The sequence below is a fragment of the Dermochelys coriacea genome, chromosome 7 (genome assembly GCF_009764565.3).
Source record: "Dermochelys coriacea isolate rDerCor1 chromosome 7, rDerCor1.pri.v4, whole genome shotgun sequence".
NCBI lineage: Eukaryota > Metazoa > Chordata > Testudines > Dermochelyidae > Dermochelys > Dermochelys coriacea.
The window spans coordinates 27,606,347-27,627,203 of NC_050074.1; the positions used below are offsets into that span (position 1 = coordinate 27,606,347).

Below are 20,857 nucleotides of genomic sequence, written 5' to 3' on the forward strand. Positions count from 1 at the left end.
AGAATGTTTATCTCCTCACAGGCACCTGAGTTGCGGAGAGAACTCTACAGAGCTGTGGAGTGGAAGAGACAAGGATGCTGTGGAGGGGCCTGAGCACCCATCCACCTAATGGAAAGGCTGAGATCCATGCATGGGGAGTTTGCTCCATACCGAGATCAAGTGGGTAAACCCAGGCTATTTATCAGAGATGGGAGAAGAGTTTCCAAGGATTCAAATCCTGCTGAATAAATCCAAAAGCTCTCATTAAAATTAGGATCCACGACCAAATTCAATCTTCAAAATTCAATCTACAAAACTTGGTCTGGTCTACACTGGGGGCGGGGGCAGGGGGAGGATCAACCTAAGATATGCAACTTCAGCTACGAGAATAGCATAGATAAAGTCGACGTATCTTAGGTCGATTTACCTTGCGTCCACACAGGGCGGGGTTGGCTGCTGCCACTCCCCCGTTGACTTCTGTTCCACCTCTCACTGCAGTGGAGTACAGGAGTCGACAGCAGAGCTATCGGGGATGATAAATCGATCACCGATAGATCAATCACTACCCGCTGATCCAACGGGTAGTGAAGACGTACGTAGTGGCAGTAAGCAGGTGCAACTCTCATGGGAATTTCTCAGCCATAATCTGGGGTAACAGCACTGTCCTGTGAAGGGCAATGAATTGCTTGATTCTAAGGGACACTGACCTGGAAGCAGGGGAGGGTGTGTTTCTCTTGCCCTTCCACCCTAATTAGGGGATGAAAACAGGAAGTATCTGCCACTCCCAAGATAAATTTGTGTTGGAGCAGCAAGGACCATTGTTCAAGATGGGGAAGTGGCTATCTTGTGCACCCTAAAGACTCAGAGAATCAGAAGATAGAGAACAGGTAATAGAGACCCTCCCCTTATGATAACAAAGATAGTAAGAGTTGTCCCAGAGGCGTGGGAGAAGGTGGGGGTATGGGAGTACCTACAGGATTGTTATCTGGAAGATTGGATTATACAGGACATTAATTTCCAAGAAAACTTGCAGGGGCTGGTCTGAGCCCATCCTCTAAAATCAGCCATGCACAGGTTCATTGACAATTAGTCTTAATCACAGGATCATGAGGGGCAGGAAAAAGATAGGGCAGTGTAAGGAAGATAAAGCTGGAAAAGTAAGTACAAGTACGTACAATGATAGCAGGGGCCATCGCAAAAAGTGTGGGACCAAAAAAAATTGTCATGAAATCAAATTTCATCATTTATGGGTTGTGTGTAAATTCTCTTTTCATAGATGTTTATAAACGGTATTTACTAATATTCACTAATATAGTTATTTCTAATATTTACCTGCTGTGGTGACAAAAGATCTTTCCATACTCACTATGAAACATTTTAGTGGGATGCAGTACTGAAATATATAATCTACTTTCAAACTACAGGCCGTGATAGATACTTTTACCATGATAAAAATGCTAATTACATCCACTTATGATAATAGCACAATTAACTCATGCCAGAAAAGGTATTTGATGATATCGCTGGGAATAGAGTCTAGTTGAAATAGGGTAAGACTTAATTTTTATTCCTTCATAAAAGCTCCTACATGCAATGCATGCAAAGGAAATTGAATGGCATGTAGTTTATAAAACCTCAACTTAAATTCTTGGAAAGAAAAGAGATAATAAAAGCTTAAGACCTAATGTAACTTATGCTGTATCCATGTGTGTTATACAGAGGGCCTCATGTATTTTGCAATTCTGAGGCTGTGGAATTGCCACAGAATTAACCCTTTGCCTTAGAATTGGACTCCAGAAACTCAGCTTCCATTTTATTTTTTTTTTTTTTTTTTTTTTTTTTTTTACAAAAAAATGTGTTTCTAGCCTGACGGTTGCAGAGATAATCTTGAAAATGTGAACTGATTATAATGCCTGCTGGATTCTGCAGAGAGCCAGATACAATATTTCTGAGGGTTTGACTAGACTTGAATTTTCAGTGAAGGTCTAGCACAAATCAACTGATTATGAATTAAAACATGTTAGTTAAACAATTGTAACTTTCAGAGTAGACACTTCAGAAATATCTGTTTCAGAACACAAGCTTTTGTTCTTAGTTATATTCAATCCTAGGCTACAGCTAATTGAGTTCCCCCCCTTAATCCTGCCACTCCTGGGGGGGAATGAGGTGCTGAACCAGGCTGCCCGAATGGCATCACATGAGCCCGCCAGCAGTGCAAACACAATGAAAAAGCATTTACTTGAAAATAATCATAAATGAATTTTATGCCAGTGATTATTTTGAACTATACGTTAGCAGGGGTTCTCAAACTTCATTGCACCACAACCCGCTTCTGACAATAAGAATTACTATATGACCCCAGGAGGGGGGGAACTGAAGCCTGAACATGCCCGAGGCCCACTGACCGGGTGGGGTTGGAAGTAAAGCTGAAGCCGAAGGGTTTCAGCCCCAGGTGGGAGGCCTGTAGCCTGAGTCCCAACACGCAGGGCTGAAACCCTCAAACTGTGGCCCTAGGCCACAGCAAATCTAAGCCAGTCTTGGCAAACCATTAAAATGGAGTTGTGACCCACAGTGGGGTCCCGACCCACAGTCTGAGAACCACTGCATTATAGCTCTGTGTGCCACTAGAAAGGGGTAGGAAAGATGTGAAAGATGATAACATTGTAGAAGGATTTAGAGACTCATACAGGGGTCAAATTAAGCCTGCTGGTGATTACTCAAGTCAGTACTTTTTTTCTGAAGGCTGTCATCTTGTGCTTCAGACTCTACAATGTCATTAAAAAAAGTCTTTGCCTTTATGGTTACAAAAGCCACAAGAATGTGAACTGACTGCAATCAATGCAGTAATATCTGCCTGAGCTTGCAAAAGTTAAACTGAGAGTTAAACTGCCACATTCATCTCAGTGTGGTCTTAACCCTGCAGTTATTCTAATTGTTAATGCTGTTAACTTTTCCATTGATGAAAGAAGAGGGAGAATCAGATCATGAATAGCTGCTTAAGCTCCTGTGAGTGGCATCTTATTTTGGCATCTAGAATTCATGAACATTAATCTGTAAATGGAGCCTAGTTTGTGACCAAAGCTCAGGTGAATATTGCTACTCCACTTTCCCACCCTCCATTTCAAGATCTGATATGTATTATTCAAAACAATGTTACTTTGCTACACTGACCTGATGGCGAGAATTGTCAATAAACCTTGCTAGAACTCTAATAAAACAACGCTTCAAGTTACTAGTCATTTGCCCCTTATCACATGCCTGAAAAGGCCCATTAAGTGATTAACAGTGAGGCAAACTGTAAATGTGTATGCAAATGAAAAGCCCTCTTCAGTTACACTGAGGAAATATACTGTATATTACATACACATACACACACACACACACACACACACTATATATATATATATATATATATATATATATATATATATATATATATATATAGTGTTACATCACTGCTGTTGTGTTACAAATCTCTGCCTGACTAGCCAACCACTCGCAAGTCACTGTCCAAACAGAAAGAAGGTGGGACATTTATTTACATATTTTCAAACATTTTCTCTATATGCCTCATTCTACATCCAGGTGGAATCTCTGGTACAGGGAGCCCTTTCCTTAGCAGAGAGATTTGAGGAACAACCATGGTTGCCAACAATGTCAGTGGGACATCACAGTGGGACATCACGAATCAAGGATTCGTTTTTGTCACGGAGGTCATGGAAGTCATGGATTCCGTGACTTTCTGTGACCTCCGTGACTTCTGAAGCTGCCCGTGCACCTGACCCGGGGGCCACCTGAGCAGCTCAGCCCCCTCCCTTACCCTGAGACCACAGAAGCAAGAGTTTGGGGGGGAGCTCAGGGATGGGGTTTGGGGTGCAGGGTGGTGGTTACTTGGGGGACTCAGCTCCTAGCTCCACATACTGCCTCCATCTGCAGGCACTGCCCTCGCAGCTCCTACTTGCTATGGTTCCCAACCAATGGGAGCTGAAGAATTGGGGTTTGGGGCCAGGGAGGCAGCATGTGGAGCTAGGAGCTGGAGGTCGTTTCCCTGGAGCCGGGTAGGGAGCCTGTCCCAGCCCTGCCAACCCCCCCAAACACCCCTGCTCTCTTCCCCCCCCCCCCACACACACACACAGTGAGCACCCGTGGCACCCTTGGGCCATCCCCCCAAGCTGCCCCCTCCCCCCCCCATGTTTTAGTCACTGTTAAAATAGTGAATTTTTGTTTACGACCTGTCCATGTCTTTTACTAAAAATACCTGTGACTAAAATGTAGCCTTATTTAGAAGTTTACCATGGGGAAGCAGCTTCTGTTTCGATTTGAGCTGTATGAAACAATTATCTGAAACATAGCTTTTACAGTAGGGGAAATTGCGAGCAAAACATTGCACTCTCATATTTGTATGAGAGAGAAAATTTTCATCATGAAAACTGACAGTGGCCTCAATTGGCCAAATTTCACTCTCTGATAAATCCACAAACTTTCACTTACAAATATTCACAAAGTGAAAACTGAGGCACCAGTCCTGGGCTAGCTTTTTTGTACGGCAGTTAGTGACGGAGGCCATCTTTGTGCATCTGTTTCTTGTACTGCCCAGTTTGTGCCTAGTTTAATCCCCAATTTAAGGATTGTTCTTTACATCTAATTACATATGGCCCCAAGGAGCCATTCCTTCAGCCAGGGACAACTGGGATGTCAGGATGCCACCACATCCCCCTTCCCAACCCATGTTGCATTGACAAGTTGTAGCTGGACATAGAGTGATCAAAATGTACATTTGGAAGGGACCTCAAGAACCATCTGGTCAATCCCCTGGCCCCACACTGAGTCAAGATTAAGTGTACCTAGATCATCCTTGAAAAGTGTTTGTCTATCCTGTTCTTAAAAACCTCCAGTGATAGGGATTCTACAAACCCCTTAGGAAGTCTATATCCTCCTTTGAAAACCACTCATTCACAATATAACAATATAAGTGGACTTGGAAGGATTAGATTTTTATCTGTAAGTGTCAATAAACATCTATTTCTCCATACACACTGTGACGGGGCAAGGCCAGATGGCTATGGAAAAGTAGAGGGAGATAGATAGATTAGCTCCAGGCTAAACAAATCCCCGGTACCAGGATAAGTGAAATGGCAGCTGCTCCAGGTCAATTAAGACACCTGGGGCCATTTAACAACATTCCAGAAGGCAGGGAGAAGGCTAGGTTGATTGGCTGAACCTAGTTAAAAACCACCCAGTTAGTCAGGTGGGTGTGCATGTCAGGAGCTGTGGGAGGAAGTTGCACTGTTGGAGAGGCTGAGTAGTACACACCATATCAGGTACAATGAAGGAGGCCCTGAGGTAAGGGTGAAGTGGAGCTTGAGGAAGTGAGGGCTGCTGTGGGGGAAGTAGCCCAGGGAATTGTACGTGTCATGTTTCTAAAAGGTCAGCTACCATACCTGATACTGTTATGGTCCCTGGGCTGAAGCCCGGAGTAGAGGGTGGGCCCAGGCTCCCCACACACACCTTTGCCCCCTGATTAAATCACTGAGACTGGGAGACAACAGACTGTGCAAGGAAGCATAACATCTCCTCACCTCCCTCCTGGCTTATGATGAAAATGGCTCAGTAGACTGTGACCCTTGTCTCTAGAGAGAGAGAAGGGTTACGTGCAAGGTCACAGTGAGCCTCTGAGGCTAGGAAATCCGCCAGGAAATGCGGGACCCACAGAGGCAAGATCAGAGCTTTGTCACAACTGGTGTCAGGAGTGGGACTTTGTTCAGAGCATGGCGGAAAAAAAGAGGTTTTTGTTTTTTTTTTTTTAAAAAGAAGCATGCATTGGGGTTTTGGATTTTTGTTTTGTTTTGCTTTGTACCACAATGGAGGAGGTAGTAAGAGCTCTGGTATAAGCCACGGCAGCCCAGCAGGAGGCCACCCGGGTTCAGGCAATGGCACAACAGGAGTCTGTGACTACAGCAGGAAACCAATCAATTATTCATGAGCCAGGCGACCCAAGAGTCCTAGGTGGAAGAAGGGGGGGGCCGAAAACCAGCAGGGACCCCAAGAGGATTGGCCTGAGTGGGGGGAGCCCTGGGACTAAACCCCTAACCTCCGGGGCAGGGGAGTGATTAAAAGCAATTATAGATGTTATGCATGGGGGGGAGTGGGGACACATAGCAGCACAGTGTCCCAGCACCGAGGAGCCTATGCAATGTAACTTGGGGTATTGGGAGGTCCCCATGCTCCCTTATCCACCTCGCGGGGGTCACATTAGCCCTGCATAATTACACCAGGCCAGTGAGGATAAATGGCACAGAGACTACAGAGCTTGTGGACTCTGGGAGTGCTATCACCCTCATATCGGATAAGCTGGTAAAAAGCAGTCAGCAGCTACAAGCCAAACACGTAGCAGTGACGTGCATGCATGGGGCCGTGAGCCATTACCCCACCATCCCAGTGGAGACAGAGGTTCAGGGAAACCCCATTGAGGTGACCGTGGGTGTAGTTCCTAAACTCCCATATCCTGTAGTCATTGGGAGGGACGATCCGGGGGGAGTAAATTATCAAACCCTGGAGAGGCTGGAGGAAGGTTGGAACCCTGAGGACAGCGACTCTTCACCGGGGGACTGTCAACCCCCAGTGTTCGCTGAGATTTCTCAGGATCTGTTCTCAGCCCCCTGAAAGACCTGGAAGACCAAAAAAAAAGGAAAAAAAAAAAAAAAGGAAGGCCGTGAAGGCCTTGGGAACCTGGATCCTGACCCAGGGCCAGAAGACCTCCCTAGTAGGTAGATGGACGTGAGCAACCAACAGAGAAACTTCCACCACAGAAGGTGAGCCAGAAGCTGCCCCCAGCCATGATGGCGGCGAGCCGTTAGAAGAAGCAGAAGCTGGCCCCTGGGGGCTTGGGCAGGTTAGTCCCGGGAGAGAGACTTTTGGGTGGGACCAGGCGGAGGACCCCAGATATGATAATGCCAGGAAAGAGGTGGCCAAGATCAATGGGATACCCGTGGATGAGAAAGTCCGGGGTCCCGGCCCTTATTTTATATAGTGAAGAAACATCTCCTGTACCGTGTGGTGCAAATGCAGGAGCAAGAGATACAACAACTTCTGGTGCCACGAAAACATCAAAAAGCCATATTGAGTCTTGCCCACAGTCACCTGTTTGGAGGACACCTAGGGGTAGAGAAAACCCAGGCACGGATCCTGCGGAGGTTCTTCTGGCCAGGAGTACATGAAGATGTCCGATGATACTGCACCTCGTCTGTAGTGTCAGTTACATAGCCCTCGCCCGCACTTGCAGGCTCCTTTGATACCTCTTCCAATAATAGAGGTTCCTTTTGAATAGATAGCCATGGGTCTGGTAGGGCCCCTAGAGAAGACAGCTCAAGGCCACCAACATGTGCTTGTTGTACTGGACTATGCAACCCGGTACCTGGAAGCTGCTCCCTTGCACAACACAGCTTCCAAGACAATAGCTAAGGAGCTAGTACAGATCTTTGCCTGGGTTGGGCTACCCAAGGAGATATTGACTGATCAAGGGACACCTTTCATGTCCAAGTTGATGAAAGATCTCTGTTCTTTGCTCCATGTACAAGCCCTACGGACCTCTGTATACCACCCACAAACAGATGGTCTTGTGGAAAGGTTCAATAGGACCCTCAAGGCCATGATCAGGAAAGTCGTGAGCCGGGATGGGAAAGATTGGGATACCCTATTGCCTTACCTCACGTTCACCATCCGGGAGGTTCCGCAAGCCTCCACGGGTTTCTCTCCATTCGAACTACTATATGAGCACCACCCTTGGGGCATATTGGATATAGCCAGAGAACCCTGGGAAGAGGAGCCAAATCCCGGAAGGAACATAGTTGAGCATGTACTGCAGATGAGAGATCGGATAACCCGAGTTATGCTCATTGTATGGGAACACTTGGAGAGAGCACAGGAGACCCAACGAACCCATTATAATCACCAAGCGAAGCTTTGACAGTTCCAACCAGGGGATCGGGTGATGGTACTGGTGCCCACAGCAGAAAGTAAACTGTTGGCCCAGTGGCAGGGACCCTACGAAATAATCAAAGCCGTGGGAAAGGTGAACTCTAAGGTGCGGCAGCCAGGCCGCCGGAAATCGGAGCAAATTTACCATATCAATCTTCTAAAACCTTGGCATGATAGAGAGGCATGCTTAGTCATGCAGGAGACCCTTCCCCAGGAGGATAACTTACATGAGCGAGTGAGAATATCATCCGACTTGACGCCGATCCAAAAGATCGAGGAAGCCAACATGATTAATTGCAACCGAGATGTGTTCTCTACAAAACCAGGGCGGATGACTGAGACCTATCACCATATCCGCACGATCCCTGGAGCCAAGGTAACATTGAGACCCTAACATTGAATCCCAGCAGCGAAAAGAGAAGAAATTAAGGCCGAAGTAAAGAAAATGTTAGAATTCGGGGTTATTGAAGAATCTTACACTACTAGGGCTACTAGGATGATCCAAGGAATGGAAAACTTGTCTTATGAAAGGAGACTCAAGAAGCTTGGCTTGTTTAGCCTAACTAAAAGAAGGTTGAGGGGAGATACGATTGCTCTCTATAAATATATCAGAGGGATAAATACAGGAGAGGGAGAGGAATTATTTAAGCTCAGTACCAATGTGGACACAAGAACAAATGGATATAAACTGGCCACCAGGAAGTTTAGACTTGAAATTAGATGAAGGTTTCTAACCATCAGAGGAGTGAAGTTTTGGAATAGCCTTCCAAGGGAAGCAGTGGAGTCAAAAGATCTATCTGGCTTTAAGATTAAACTCGATAAGTTTATAGAGGAGATGGTATGATGGGATAATGTGATTTTGGTAATTAATTGATCTTTAAATATTCATGGTAAATAGGCCCAATGGCCTGTGATGGGATGTTAGATGGGGTGGGATCTGAGTTACCCAGGAAAGAATTTTCTCTAGTATCTGGCTGGTGAATCTTGCCCATATGCTCATGGTTTAGCTGATCGCCATATTTGGGGTCGGGAAGGAATTTTCCTCCAGGGCAGATTGGAAGAGGCCCTGGAGCTTTTTTGCCTTCCTCTGTAGCATGGGGCACGGGTCACTTGCTGGAGGATTCTCTGCTCCTTGAAGTCTTTAAACCACTATTTGAGGACTTCAATAGCTCAGACATAGGTGAGAGGTTTTTCGTAGGAGTGGATGGGTGAGATTCTGTGGCCTGCGTTGTGCAGGAGGTCGGACTAGATGATCATAATGGTCCCTTCTCACCTTAGTATCTCTGAATCTATACAGCATTTCTCATACTAGGGGTCCTGACCCAAAAGGAGGTTGCAAGCCTATTGTAGGACGGGTTGTAGTATTGCCACCCTTACTTCAGCACTGCCTTCAGAGCTGGGCGGACAGAGAGCAGCAGCTGCTGGCTTGTTTGGGTTGCAACAAAACACACTCTTCATCCAGGTTAAAGAGAAAGAGGATAAAGAAGAGAATTGACCTCTGAGACATAACTTACAAGGAGTTTTCACCCCAAGGCATCAGAAATACAAAGATGAAAGAAGAGTGTTAGCAGAGATGCAAAACAAGATGTGTTGACTACTTAAAGCATAGGAGATATGAGAGAGAGAGAGAGAGAGAGAGAGAGAGAGAGACCCATTATGAGAATGAAAACAAAACACTTTAGATTCTACCAGCCCTCTCTCCATTTCAGAAAATGTCTTGAAGCAGGGAACTTTGAGGCTCTATGTACTTTTTACCCTTCTCACCCTAACATTTCAATGAAGAAAAGGAGGAGTGCAGATTAATCATGCTCTTAAGTGCTACTTATTGGTAAAACAGGAAATAGGAAATAAGTTGATTACATCCAAAACAACATTTCCAAGTGGGGCTATTTTTTTTCCTCTTTGGTAACTATAGATGTTCATATTTGTTTTAAATTATTCTATCCAAGACCACAATTCAGATAAAAGAGGAAGACTTAACTCAACCTAAAACTGAAATAAAACAGCATCTTCAATTATTTTTTCTGGGACATTTTTACAATGATTTTACTTTAAGCTTGCTGGAGGCTCAACAGCCTGGCAAAGTTTTAAACTTCCCCACCCTACTCCCTTAAAAATAAAAAAAAAATAAAAAAGGGGGGGAGGCTAGGGAGGGAGGGAAGGTTTGAGCTCACCTGATGTGGTTTTCTCAGTTTGCCTGGTTCTCATGAGAGTTGAAAAACAGTTAAAATAAATGAACAGCTTTGTAGCTGCTGATCTGTGATTTCTACTCCTCAGAACCAATATTTGTAACCATTTCACACTAAATTAAGAACTCTTGCTTTATGGAGTGCTTCTACAATGTGTTATTCCCAATTAGGTAAATGAGAAAAAGAAAGAAAAAAGCTGAAGCAAGCTGCTGAAATCAAATAAAATGAATCTTTATCTGGATCAGACACAACTTGCTAAAAATATGCTCAGTAAATTAACAGTCATTTCAAAAAAGAAAATCTGCATTAAATCTAATGCTTCCCAGGTGCCAAACCTGAAAATTATACATCAATAAGGTAACCAAGCCATCTACCAACCAGAACAAAAAGGGTTTGTCCTATTTTAATATATAACACGTACAACATTTTCAATATTCTTCAATTGAAAACATCTTAGTTGTCACCTAGTCATTGGCCTGCCTCTGTAGATTAAATATATTAACTATTGCAGAAGTCTCATTTAATGTAGTTTATAGTTAATTTACATTCATTTAAAGGCATTTGGAAATTGATGATTACTACAAGTTACTAATCTTTATGTTACTGGTCATGTCTAACAACCAAACTGAACATTTGATGATCATAAAGGCAACAGTGACTGTTACTTTTTGGGTCTGACCTATGCATACCTACATTATTTACAAATGTATAAACATCTACTAACTGCTGTAACTGGAATTAGTTCATTCAAACCTTGTAAAACTTAACCCCCACCTAGTGACACTCAAAGGGTGGAAAGATGCACAACTAGTATTGTTAACCACAATAGCAGGTTTAAATCTAATTCCTCATCTTCTTCTGTAAGCATGTGTTTTAAATGCTTTCTCATGCAGACTTACAGTGCTGTCGATATATGCTTCAGTCCATACCACATCATGCTCTTGATCAATAACCTTTGGTCGGCTAAGAACATGGAGGTATTCCATGACGTTCTCCTGCACGTCAGCTAATGTAGAGATCTGAGTAAAAAACCCTGTGAAAACAGAGATTCCAAGTTATGAGGCTGACAAAAGGAATTAAGGAAGATTCCAACAATAAATATGATGCATGTTATGTCTGCTGTGTTTTCTGTTTAACTATCTCCAAAGGAGACATGCAAAAGGACCACATTTGATGAGAAGCAGCCTTGTCCAGTATTAATTTGTGAAAGCAGAAATCTGTGAAACAGTGAGTCAGCCTTGAAGGGCTCAGTTCCTGAGACTGTTCTACACCATTGCATAGCTTATCCTAAGTGTTTGGTTCCAAGACAGTTTTGCGGTTTCATGGTAAAGTAGAAATTATGGGTTTTTTCTTCCATGGTAAATACTTAATAAAAATTAGAACTGTATTCACTCTTTACAACATTATACCAAACCATGCAAAACTGATCTAGTTTCAGGTGTCAGTTTACAGAAGTGAATTGGGATCAAAATGGGGAAAAAATAGTAGTGGTACTCCATTTCAGACCTGTCCACACTCTCAATCCTGTGTGGCATGGAATGTGAATGAACTCCTGATACTGTAATACATTCTTTGCAAATGGCAGGGGGCAATGAGAATAGAATCAGAATCACTTGGGTAAATAATCACAACTTTGAATCATAAACCTTGAAACAGGACACCTCCTAAAGGCAGTGTGCTGGCAGCAGTGAAATGGGGAAGGCCACAGCCAACTACAATGTCACCAGCTTTATTCCCTTTCAATGCTCAAATGCAAAGTATCCTTACATGTCCTTGCCCTGCCAATCCCATTTAATCCAAATATGACAAAGGCCTGGAGCAACTCCAAGGCCACAGTCCTGCCCAGACTATTGCATGCGTTTACCCAAATTTACCCTCATCTACACTACTGTGTCTGGATCTCCATTCAACACCAACCCTCTTCTCTACTACCAGAGGACTGAAGCCTAATGGACAGGAAAGAGGCATTACCACAACTCCTGATTTTTGAAGGGTTAGAGCACCAGCCTTCAAATGGTGATAGGCAGCTGGAAACAACAACTGTTCAGCTGTATTTATTAGAGAGGGAAAAACCAGACTGGATAAAATAACAGACCGAAATCTTTCATCAAAGTTCCAAGTGGAACTTTTGACTTTTCAAAAAGCTTGACTAACTTTTTTTCCTTCCTCATTTTTGTGACCTTTAACATTTTCTAATTCCATCCAGCCTCAGAAGTACAAAGTCTGAGATGTCTAGTTAATTACCAAACCTTGGATATATGTAGTGTCCTCACGGTTATAGTGGGGGTCTGGGACTTAAGACATCTCAGCTTGCTCTGTGATTGTAGATATGACATTTACAGTTTTCTTCATCTTTAATATGGTTTCATTTATGCTATCTACTACACAGGTTTGTTCTGAAGCTAAAGTGAGTAACATTTATAAAGCATTTTCAGATCCTTGGAATTACAGTATTCAACTAAGTGTACAAAAGTTTGGATTCTCATTTGACATAACCCAAACTTCCACACCTTTTAAGGTCTTTATACATTTCTATCATTAATATATCATATTATTTATGACAAGTTTTTTGATCCACTTCTCTTTCATTGTTGGTTACATTTTATAACTCTCTGGCCATTATAAATATAATGCATGTGAGGCTCCCTCCTGCAGATATGAAATAGTCCACAGAAGTGAAAGACCGTGTCAGTTCCCATAGGTGTAATGGGATAATACTACCTCACAGGTGTGTTGTGAGGATGACTACATTAAAGGTTGTTAAGCAGTCAGATACCATGGTAGAGAGTGCCATAGATATTTGTGCTGAGAAAAAATCAGCAACACAGACTTCTTCAGCCATCTATAATAAGGCATTTCACCTTATTGGTGATTACAAAAATACCTCACTCTTCAATGTAAAGTCCTGTGGCTCGCCAGAATTGTAGAACCTGCACTAGGGAGAGGTGCAGAGGCTGCCCCCCCATAGAACCTACTCATCAGAAAGGAATTTGGAAGTAGGCGCAGCCAGAGCTTGATACTCCACCAGTTGCTAAGCATGGGAAAAATACATTGCCCTCTTAAGTGGGGAAAGGTGGCAGATTGTGCTTCCCTGCCCCCACCCCAAACAGGGAGCTTCAAGAGAGATCATGATTCTTTTAGGTAGATCTCACGCACTGCTCCTCTGTGAGGCACTGTATCTCTGCACCACAACTTACTTAGTGCTATTAGCATGATCTAGCCCAGTGTTTCTCAATGACTGATCCGGGAACCAGTGCCGGTCCCGGAGACCTCCCTGACACAATTTAGCAAGCTGATCCCTGGTATCAAAAAGGATGAGAAACACTGATCTAGCCCACCCATCTTTATGGTCAGAGAGAGTCAGCAAAGATGATAAAACAGTACAAAACAACAAATTCTTGACTAGACAAACATTGTAGCCAATCATAACTCACTCCTCTGTAAAGCTGGTCCTCATGTGCCAACCAATAATCCATGTGTCATTTGATACAAATATGGCATGTTTCCATATATATATAATTCCTCCTGTCTCCAGACCATGAAATTATAGCACTTACATGAACAGAGCAAAGGTGTATGATGATGTGGCTCACTCTACATATCGGAAATATGTGGATATGAAATAAGTTAAAAAACTATTTTCTTTGGTGCATATCTTCAATACTCAACCAGCAAGACAGATGGGACACTTACATTTCTCTGAGGGCAAAGTTCAGATAAATTTGGTCGCCTTATCCATGAATTCTTATTCTTTCAAATATTTTAGCTTTTATAATTTAACTTTAACTCTGCATTTCCTGGCATTGTATGGTTTGGGGAGTTTGGTTTGTGTTAAATTTTATTTACTAATTAGAATGTTCTATAAGGATATTAACTTACTGAAACATACTCTCAGCCTTAAATTTCACTTTAAAGGAGATGATTTGTTTTTGGTCTGGTTTTTTTTGGAGCTTTTGAAGCCAAGCAGCTTAACGACTGACTCAATCTTAATTGGGAAATCTGTTCTTGGGAAAACTACATTCTGTATAAATGGTGGAAAGAAAGAAAAGTCTACTGTTATTTCATGAGTTATTGATTGAGAATACTTTTGGGAAAAGGTAATATGTATATTAGCCTTTCTGACATGCTGAGCTCTCTATTTTTGTGGCTGCAGAATCGCTGCAGCCAAAATGTGGGCTTTCCCTTTCTGTCAGCACTAACACACATTTCATTATCTAGCCCTTTTTATATTGTGTAAAGGTCACTACATACCTAAAATCTAATTACTTTTCTATATAAACTATTTATGTATAGAACTCAATAAATAAAACCCCCAAAACATTTTGGTTTATAAGACCTTTCATCAAGGACTCCGAGCACTGCACAGTTGTGGGTAAGTATTATTTTTATTTTATAAGTGATAGCATACATTTTCAAAGGTGATTTTGAAACACCTCAATTTTGGGGTGTTCATCTTGAGACATCTTAAAAAGGGAGATGCTCAGCATCTTTATGGGATCTCTGGTTGAGCACTCAAAATAACTAGCTATTCATGGAAATTTAGGCAGGTGAGACAGACACACAAATAAATTAACTAACTATCACCATCTCCTTCTTTTAGACCAGTGTGTCAGTTGCAGCTGAGGAAAAATCCACCAAAAGCAAAACTAAATTATGTTAAGGAACACACAAACCCTTTTAAAATATGCGGCTATTTCTAAAGCCTCTGGATAGGGGACTTAAAATAGGGAGTATTTCCTCCCACATATATACCCCTTTTTACATTTTGTAATTGTTTTTCTGAATAATCCTTAGAGCATGGTTTAGTCATGCGTTTGTTTTATATATTTCCACATGACCTTGAGTTATTATTCCAAAATGTATTATGTTTTGCGACTTCCTTGTATGTTTGTTTCTTAATGCTTTGTTTTATATAGTATAGAATTTATATGAGCTTATTACTATTATGTATTATTTCTAGATAGTTCCTGAGGCCCCAATCAGGGATCAAGCCTCAGTTGTGCTAGGCACCACGCTACTAAGCAACACATGACCAGACCTGCCTTCACAGAGTTCAAATTTTAAGAGGCCATTATACATTAGATCCTTGAACAATTAATAAAAATAGAAGCAGATTACTAACTCGAGTAGACCCTCAGAATTACAAACACCTCAGAGTTTCTATGCAGAAGAAAAATGCTGTTTACTCTATTTTTTTTTAGTAGTTTACGATTAAGACGGTACTGTATTGTATTTGATTCTTTTTTTTTTTTTCTTTCATCTCTACTGCTGCCTGATTCCAGACTTCCGGTTCCAAATGAGGCATGTGGTTGACCACTCAGTTTGTAACTCTGAGATTTTACTGTATCATTAAAAAAAAAAAAAAAAAACCAACAACCTTTGTGTATATGTGCCCAGGACCATGGAGAGATTCTTATCCAACAATTTTTTCTTTTCCACATATTTTCAAGTCAGAATTACAGGATATTTTTAATGTTAAATTTCTATTAAAATTACTACTTTGAATATTCATTTAAACAAGTTTCTGAATTTCTATGACTCGAGCATCCTTCATTCACAAGTCCTTATGCTACCTTTGAGATAAAGCTTGCCTCCACAGAAAGTCAGCATAATCTAGGGTGCCTCATGCAAGGTTTTTATGTCACTATGTTTCAGATAAAATGGTCTTTCCCCCGCTGTTTCTTTTTTATGCAGAAAGAGAAGACACTAACTCCTAGAGGATGGTGAAGGATGGAACAACAGACATGACCCACACTAACCCAATAATAATTTAAACAACAATCAGCTTTTTTCATTTTAAATTTGTGCATATGGCAAGATACAGGGTCAAAATACTGACAATGACAAACATTTTCCTACTAACTTTATTTTGCAGATAACGAAGATCTCTTTTATGGCAATAGAGATATCCACTTAAGGAGGTTATTCTTGTCCATATCCAATATAAAATACACGGTACTCTCTTTTAAAGAGGCATATACACACACACACACACACACACACACTTGACATTTCTAAGATTCCCATCACTGTGGTATCTAGGCACCATGACACATGTGAAGTGCTTCATTTCTTTTTGGAATAGTGCATCATACTCCAAAGGATCTGAACAAGATTGTATAACCAAAATAATTTTTCATGACATAAGCCAGTGATGTAGATGAATATGGGGTGGAAAGTTGAGATGAAAAGTGTGTTACGGGGCTTAACCAAATGCATTTAATCAGCTAGGCTCAGCCTATTAAAATTATTGACCTTTTAAAAAATGTCTTTCTGTAAGAGTTTTTGTTAAGAAATTTAATTTTTGATTGATAATAGGAAGTAGCTGAGGACTGGAGTCATAGCTGTAACCATATACATTTGCTTTATTTTCCTTTGTGGTGTTCTTCTCAAAGCTGGGTTTGAGTTTGCACTGTAGGCTTTTGAATGTTTAGTCTCTCTTTTAATATGTTTTTAGACTTCATGGCTCATGTTAAAAGCCTGCAATCAGTTTATAATTTCCATGAAATTACAATTTATACTAGAATTAGCTGCCTATTGCGAACTTTTGGCTCATTCTTTCCAGGTAGCATTGATTTACTTTCTTTCTTCCTAGACATAGTATTTTTCCCTGAACTTTAACTTCCACTAAATAAAGTGTAATGAGTTACCACAGCCTGAGTGATGGAACTCCCCAATATTTTTGCATACTTGTTTAAATATTTATTTTTGCATTTTCTCCCTTGTAAGTTATTATACTAGAGTTAAGGCCAAGGGGAGGCAACGTTGCTATATTGCACTTCCACCGAGTATTTGGACTGTTTGATTATTTGTGTGTGGAATACTACCATATGTCACAAAAACCAATCCTCAACTGAATCACACACTCACCCATTATATGAAACTGTTATTCAGGGGATTTCAGCTCCTCCTTCTTTAGACTTTGAGGTTTAATCAGGAAATAAAGAGTTATGCACTGAAATCCTTGAGCACAGCTGCTAAGCCTATGCAAATTATACCAGATAAACCTTTGCTTTAACTTACACATTCTTACAACTTCCTCTGGCTCCTTGGTACATATGTTATATCCTCTAAGATTCACTTTCACACGCAACTATTATTTTTTTAGGTAATAAAAGTCCTTCCAGGAACTATATGCCATTTCATAAGACTGAACATGATGTTTCATAAAATTATTTGGTTAAATATTAAATATAATTTGGTTAAATGATTATCCTCTGAAATTAGACTTCCTTTCCATACTGCCATCATCATAAGATAATAGTGATTTTCAGCCAAATGACCACCAGTAGCATTAGATCCCAAACATCACAAAACAACAAATTATTTTCAACAGTGCACTGTGTACTTGATAAGAAATGTTTCCCACTTTCAGATCATGGAACAAAATGGGTGCAGAGTTCTTGTAAAGAATACAAGATTAGAACTTAATTTCCTTGGACAGGGACTAAGGAAGGTATTCATCACTGCATTGAAGCTGGAATGATCCCCAGCAGAATATACCCAGCAAAAGGGGCTTTCCCAACAAGGTGAACAACATGTGTAACTGTCTCTGTGCCACTTGTTGCAAGAGTCCACAGTGCTGGAGGTGTTGAGATGATGCTGTTTGTGGAAGGGGATATAGCTGGTGCTTCCTAGACCTCAGCTATTTCCTAATAATATAAACAGGCCATGGAGCTGTCGTCATTAAGGCACAAGTTGGGCAAACCCTCAGGACTGCACAGCTTTTTTGCTAGGCTCCCATCAACCCATCCCATCAGTTTGAAAGGCGAACTGTCAGGCTGGAGGGAGGTTACCAGTGGAGTTCCTCAGGGATCGGTTTTGGGACCAATCTTATTTAATCTTTTTATTACTGACCTTGGCACAAAAAGTGGGAGTGTGCTAATAAAGTTTGCAGATGATACAAACCTGGGAGGTATTGCCAACTCAGAGAAAGATCGGGATATTATACAGGAGGATCTGGATGACCTTGTAAACTGGAGTAATAGTAATAGGATGAAATTTAATAGTGAGAAGTGTAAGGTTATGCATTTAGGGATTAATAACAAGAATTTTAGTTATAAGTTGGGGACGCATCAATTAGAAGTAACAGAAGAGGAGGACGGACCTTGGAGTATTGGTTGATCATAGGATGACTATGAGCTGCCAATGTGATATGGCTGTGAAAAAAGCTAATGCGGTTTTGGGATGCATCAGGAGAGGCATTTCCAGTAGGGATAAGGTGGTTTTAGTACCATTATACAAGGCACTGGTGAGACCTCACCTGGAATACTGTGTGCAGTTCTGGTCTCCCATGTTTAAAAACGATGAATTCAAACTGGAGCAGGTACAGAGAAGGGCTACTAGGATGATCCGAGGAATGGAAAACTTGTCTTATGAAAGGAGACTCAAGGAGCTTGGCTTGTTTAGCCTAACTAAATGAAGGTGAAGGGGAGATATGATTGCTCTCTATAAATATATCAGAGGGATAAATATAGGAGAGGGAGAGGAATTATTTAAGCTCAGCACCAATGTGGACACAAGAACAAATGGGTATAAACTGGCCACCAGGAAGTTTAGACTTGAAATCAGACGAAGGTTTTTAACCATCAGAGGAGTGAAGTTTTGGAATAGCCTTCCAAGGAAAGCAGTGGGGGCAAAAGATCTATCTGGTTTTAAGATTCTACTTGATAAGTTTATGGAGGAGATGGTATGATGGGATAATGTGATTTTGGTAATTAATTGATCTTTAAATATTCATGGTAAATAGGCCCAATGGCCTGTGATGGGATATTAGATGGATGGGATCTGAGTTACCCAGGAAAGAATTTTCTGTAGTATCTGGCTGCTGAATCTTGCCCATATGCTCAGGGTTTAGCTGACTGCCATATTTGGGGTCGGGAAGGAGTTTTCCTCCAGAGCAGATTGGAGAGGCCCTGGAGGTTTTTTGCCTTCCTCTGTAGCATGGGGCGTGGTTGACTTGAGGGAGGCTTCTCTGCTCCTTGAAGTCTTTAAACCATGATTTAAGGACTTCAATAGCTCAGACATGGGAGTGGGTGGGTGAGATTCTGTGGCCTGCGCTGTGCAGGAGGTCGGACTAGATGATCAGAATGGTCCCTTCTGACCTTAGTATCTATGAATCTATAACCCCAAGATAAGGAATGCACAAGCCTCTCTTCCTTTGTCCGTTCACCAGGCTCTGTGGTGTGGCGGAGATGAATCCCCTCTTTTGTCCTCCTCTGTGTTTTGTAAAGGGCCCACCACACTGAGGGTGCATAATTAATAACAAACATTCAAAAGAGGGACTGTCAAATGATTAAACTGACATACTTTTATCATATAAATATGTTTCATACCCTCTGTTTTGTAAGTAACCAAAAGTTTAAGGCCTATCTTTATTTTTACAGCTGGCTGACTTTCTGTTGAAAGTGACTGTTGAGAGAGATGCAATGGCTGCATACTTTAAAACTTGGCAAGTTGAGCATTGGGAAACTTTACACCTTTGTTCTCTTTAAGATCCTGGTAAATCTCCACTTTTTTTTTTTAACTTCATGTGCACTTGCTTACAGAAAAATGGGGAAAATTATTGTAAATTTCATAAACCATTCTACTGGGGCTTTGACGTCTTGATTCTTTTAATGTATTTAAAATGGTTTGCTGCTTAGCCTCATTAAACCCATACTCCCTCAAGATATGCCCTACTTAGGCATAAAATATAGCAGAGAAATGTGTGTGTGGGAGGGGGACTTGGGGGAGTGGGGAAGGGAGACGGTTTAACCATTAGATTCCATGGTTTAACCATTAGATTCCAGAAGTTAAAGAACTTTTGCAAGGTGGTATGAATTTCCCTAGTGATCCTTTTAGAAAGGAAGGATTTTACTGTCCACAATGCAGTCAGCTGGAAATCTTACAAACAGCCTTCATCTATGCTGTGCTTCCAAGGGGAAAATCACTGCAAGGAAAATTGATTTTAGGGCCATTGACCTCAGTAACAACACCACGCTTTGGCCCACCCATGCAAGAAGTAAACTGCAGTGCAGTCATTCAGCCAATCTGCAGATCGGCTTTAGTAGGTCTCTTCTCCCTGAGCTGTAATATGTCTTTTCACTAAAGAACTTGGTTGAACCATAGCTAAAAAATTGAAGGGAAAGTTCTGAATCTCATAACTTGAGCTGAAGATGGTTGTGCTGCTTCCTACAGTGTCAGATCCTAGACTCTATAAATGAATTACAGATCAGAGATGGTTTCAGAGTAGCAGCCGTGTTAGTCTGTATTCGCAAAAAGAAAAGGAGTACTTGTGGCACCTTAGAGACTAACAAATTTATTAGAGCATAAGCTTTCGTGAGCTACAGCTCACTTCATCGGATGCATTTGGTGGAAAAAACAGAGGAGAGATTTATATACACACACACAGAGAACATGAAACAATGGGTTTATCATACACACTGTAAGGAGAGTGATCACTTAAGATAAGCCATCACCAACAGCAGGGGGGGGAAGGAGGAAAACCTTTCATGGTGACAAGCAGGTAGGCTAATTCCAGCAGTTAACAAGAATATCAGAGGAACAGTGGGGGGTGGGGTGGGAGGGAGAAATACCATGGGGAAATAGTTTTACTTTGTGTAATGACTCATCCATTCCCAGTCTCTATTCAAGCCTAAGTTAATTGTATCCAGTTTGCAAATTAATTCCAATTCAGCAGTCTCTCGTTGGAGTCTGTTTTTGAAGCTTTT

The 20,857-nt window shown here is 41.6% G+C and overlaps 1 protein-coding gene across 11 annotated transcripts in view; it reads right to left on the minus strand.

Annotated features, from left to right (window-relative positions):
- CACNA2D3 (calcium voltage-gated channel auxiliary subunit alpha2delta 3) overlaps window positions 1-20,857 on the minus strand; it is a 732,114-nt gene that overhangs the window by 238,467 nt on the left and 472,790 nt on the right. For all 11 annotated transcript variants that reach the window (XR_006282707.1, XM_038411603.2, XM_038411604.2 and 8 more), the window contains one exon: window positions 11,045-11,178. Coding sequence is in view for 10 of the 11 variants with exons in the window: in XM_038411603.2 (XP_038267531.1) it covers window positions 11,045-11,178 (134 nt within the window). In the remaining variant the exon portion in view is untranslated. The remainder of the gene's footprint in view (window positions 1-11,044; window positions 11,179-20,857) is intronic.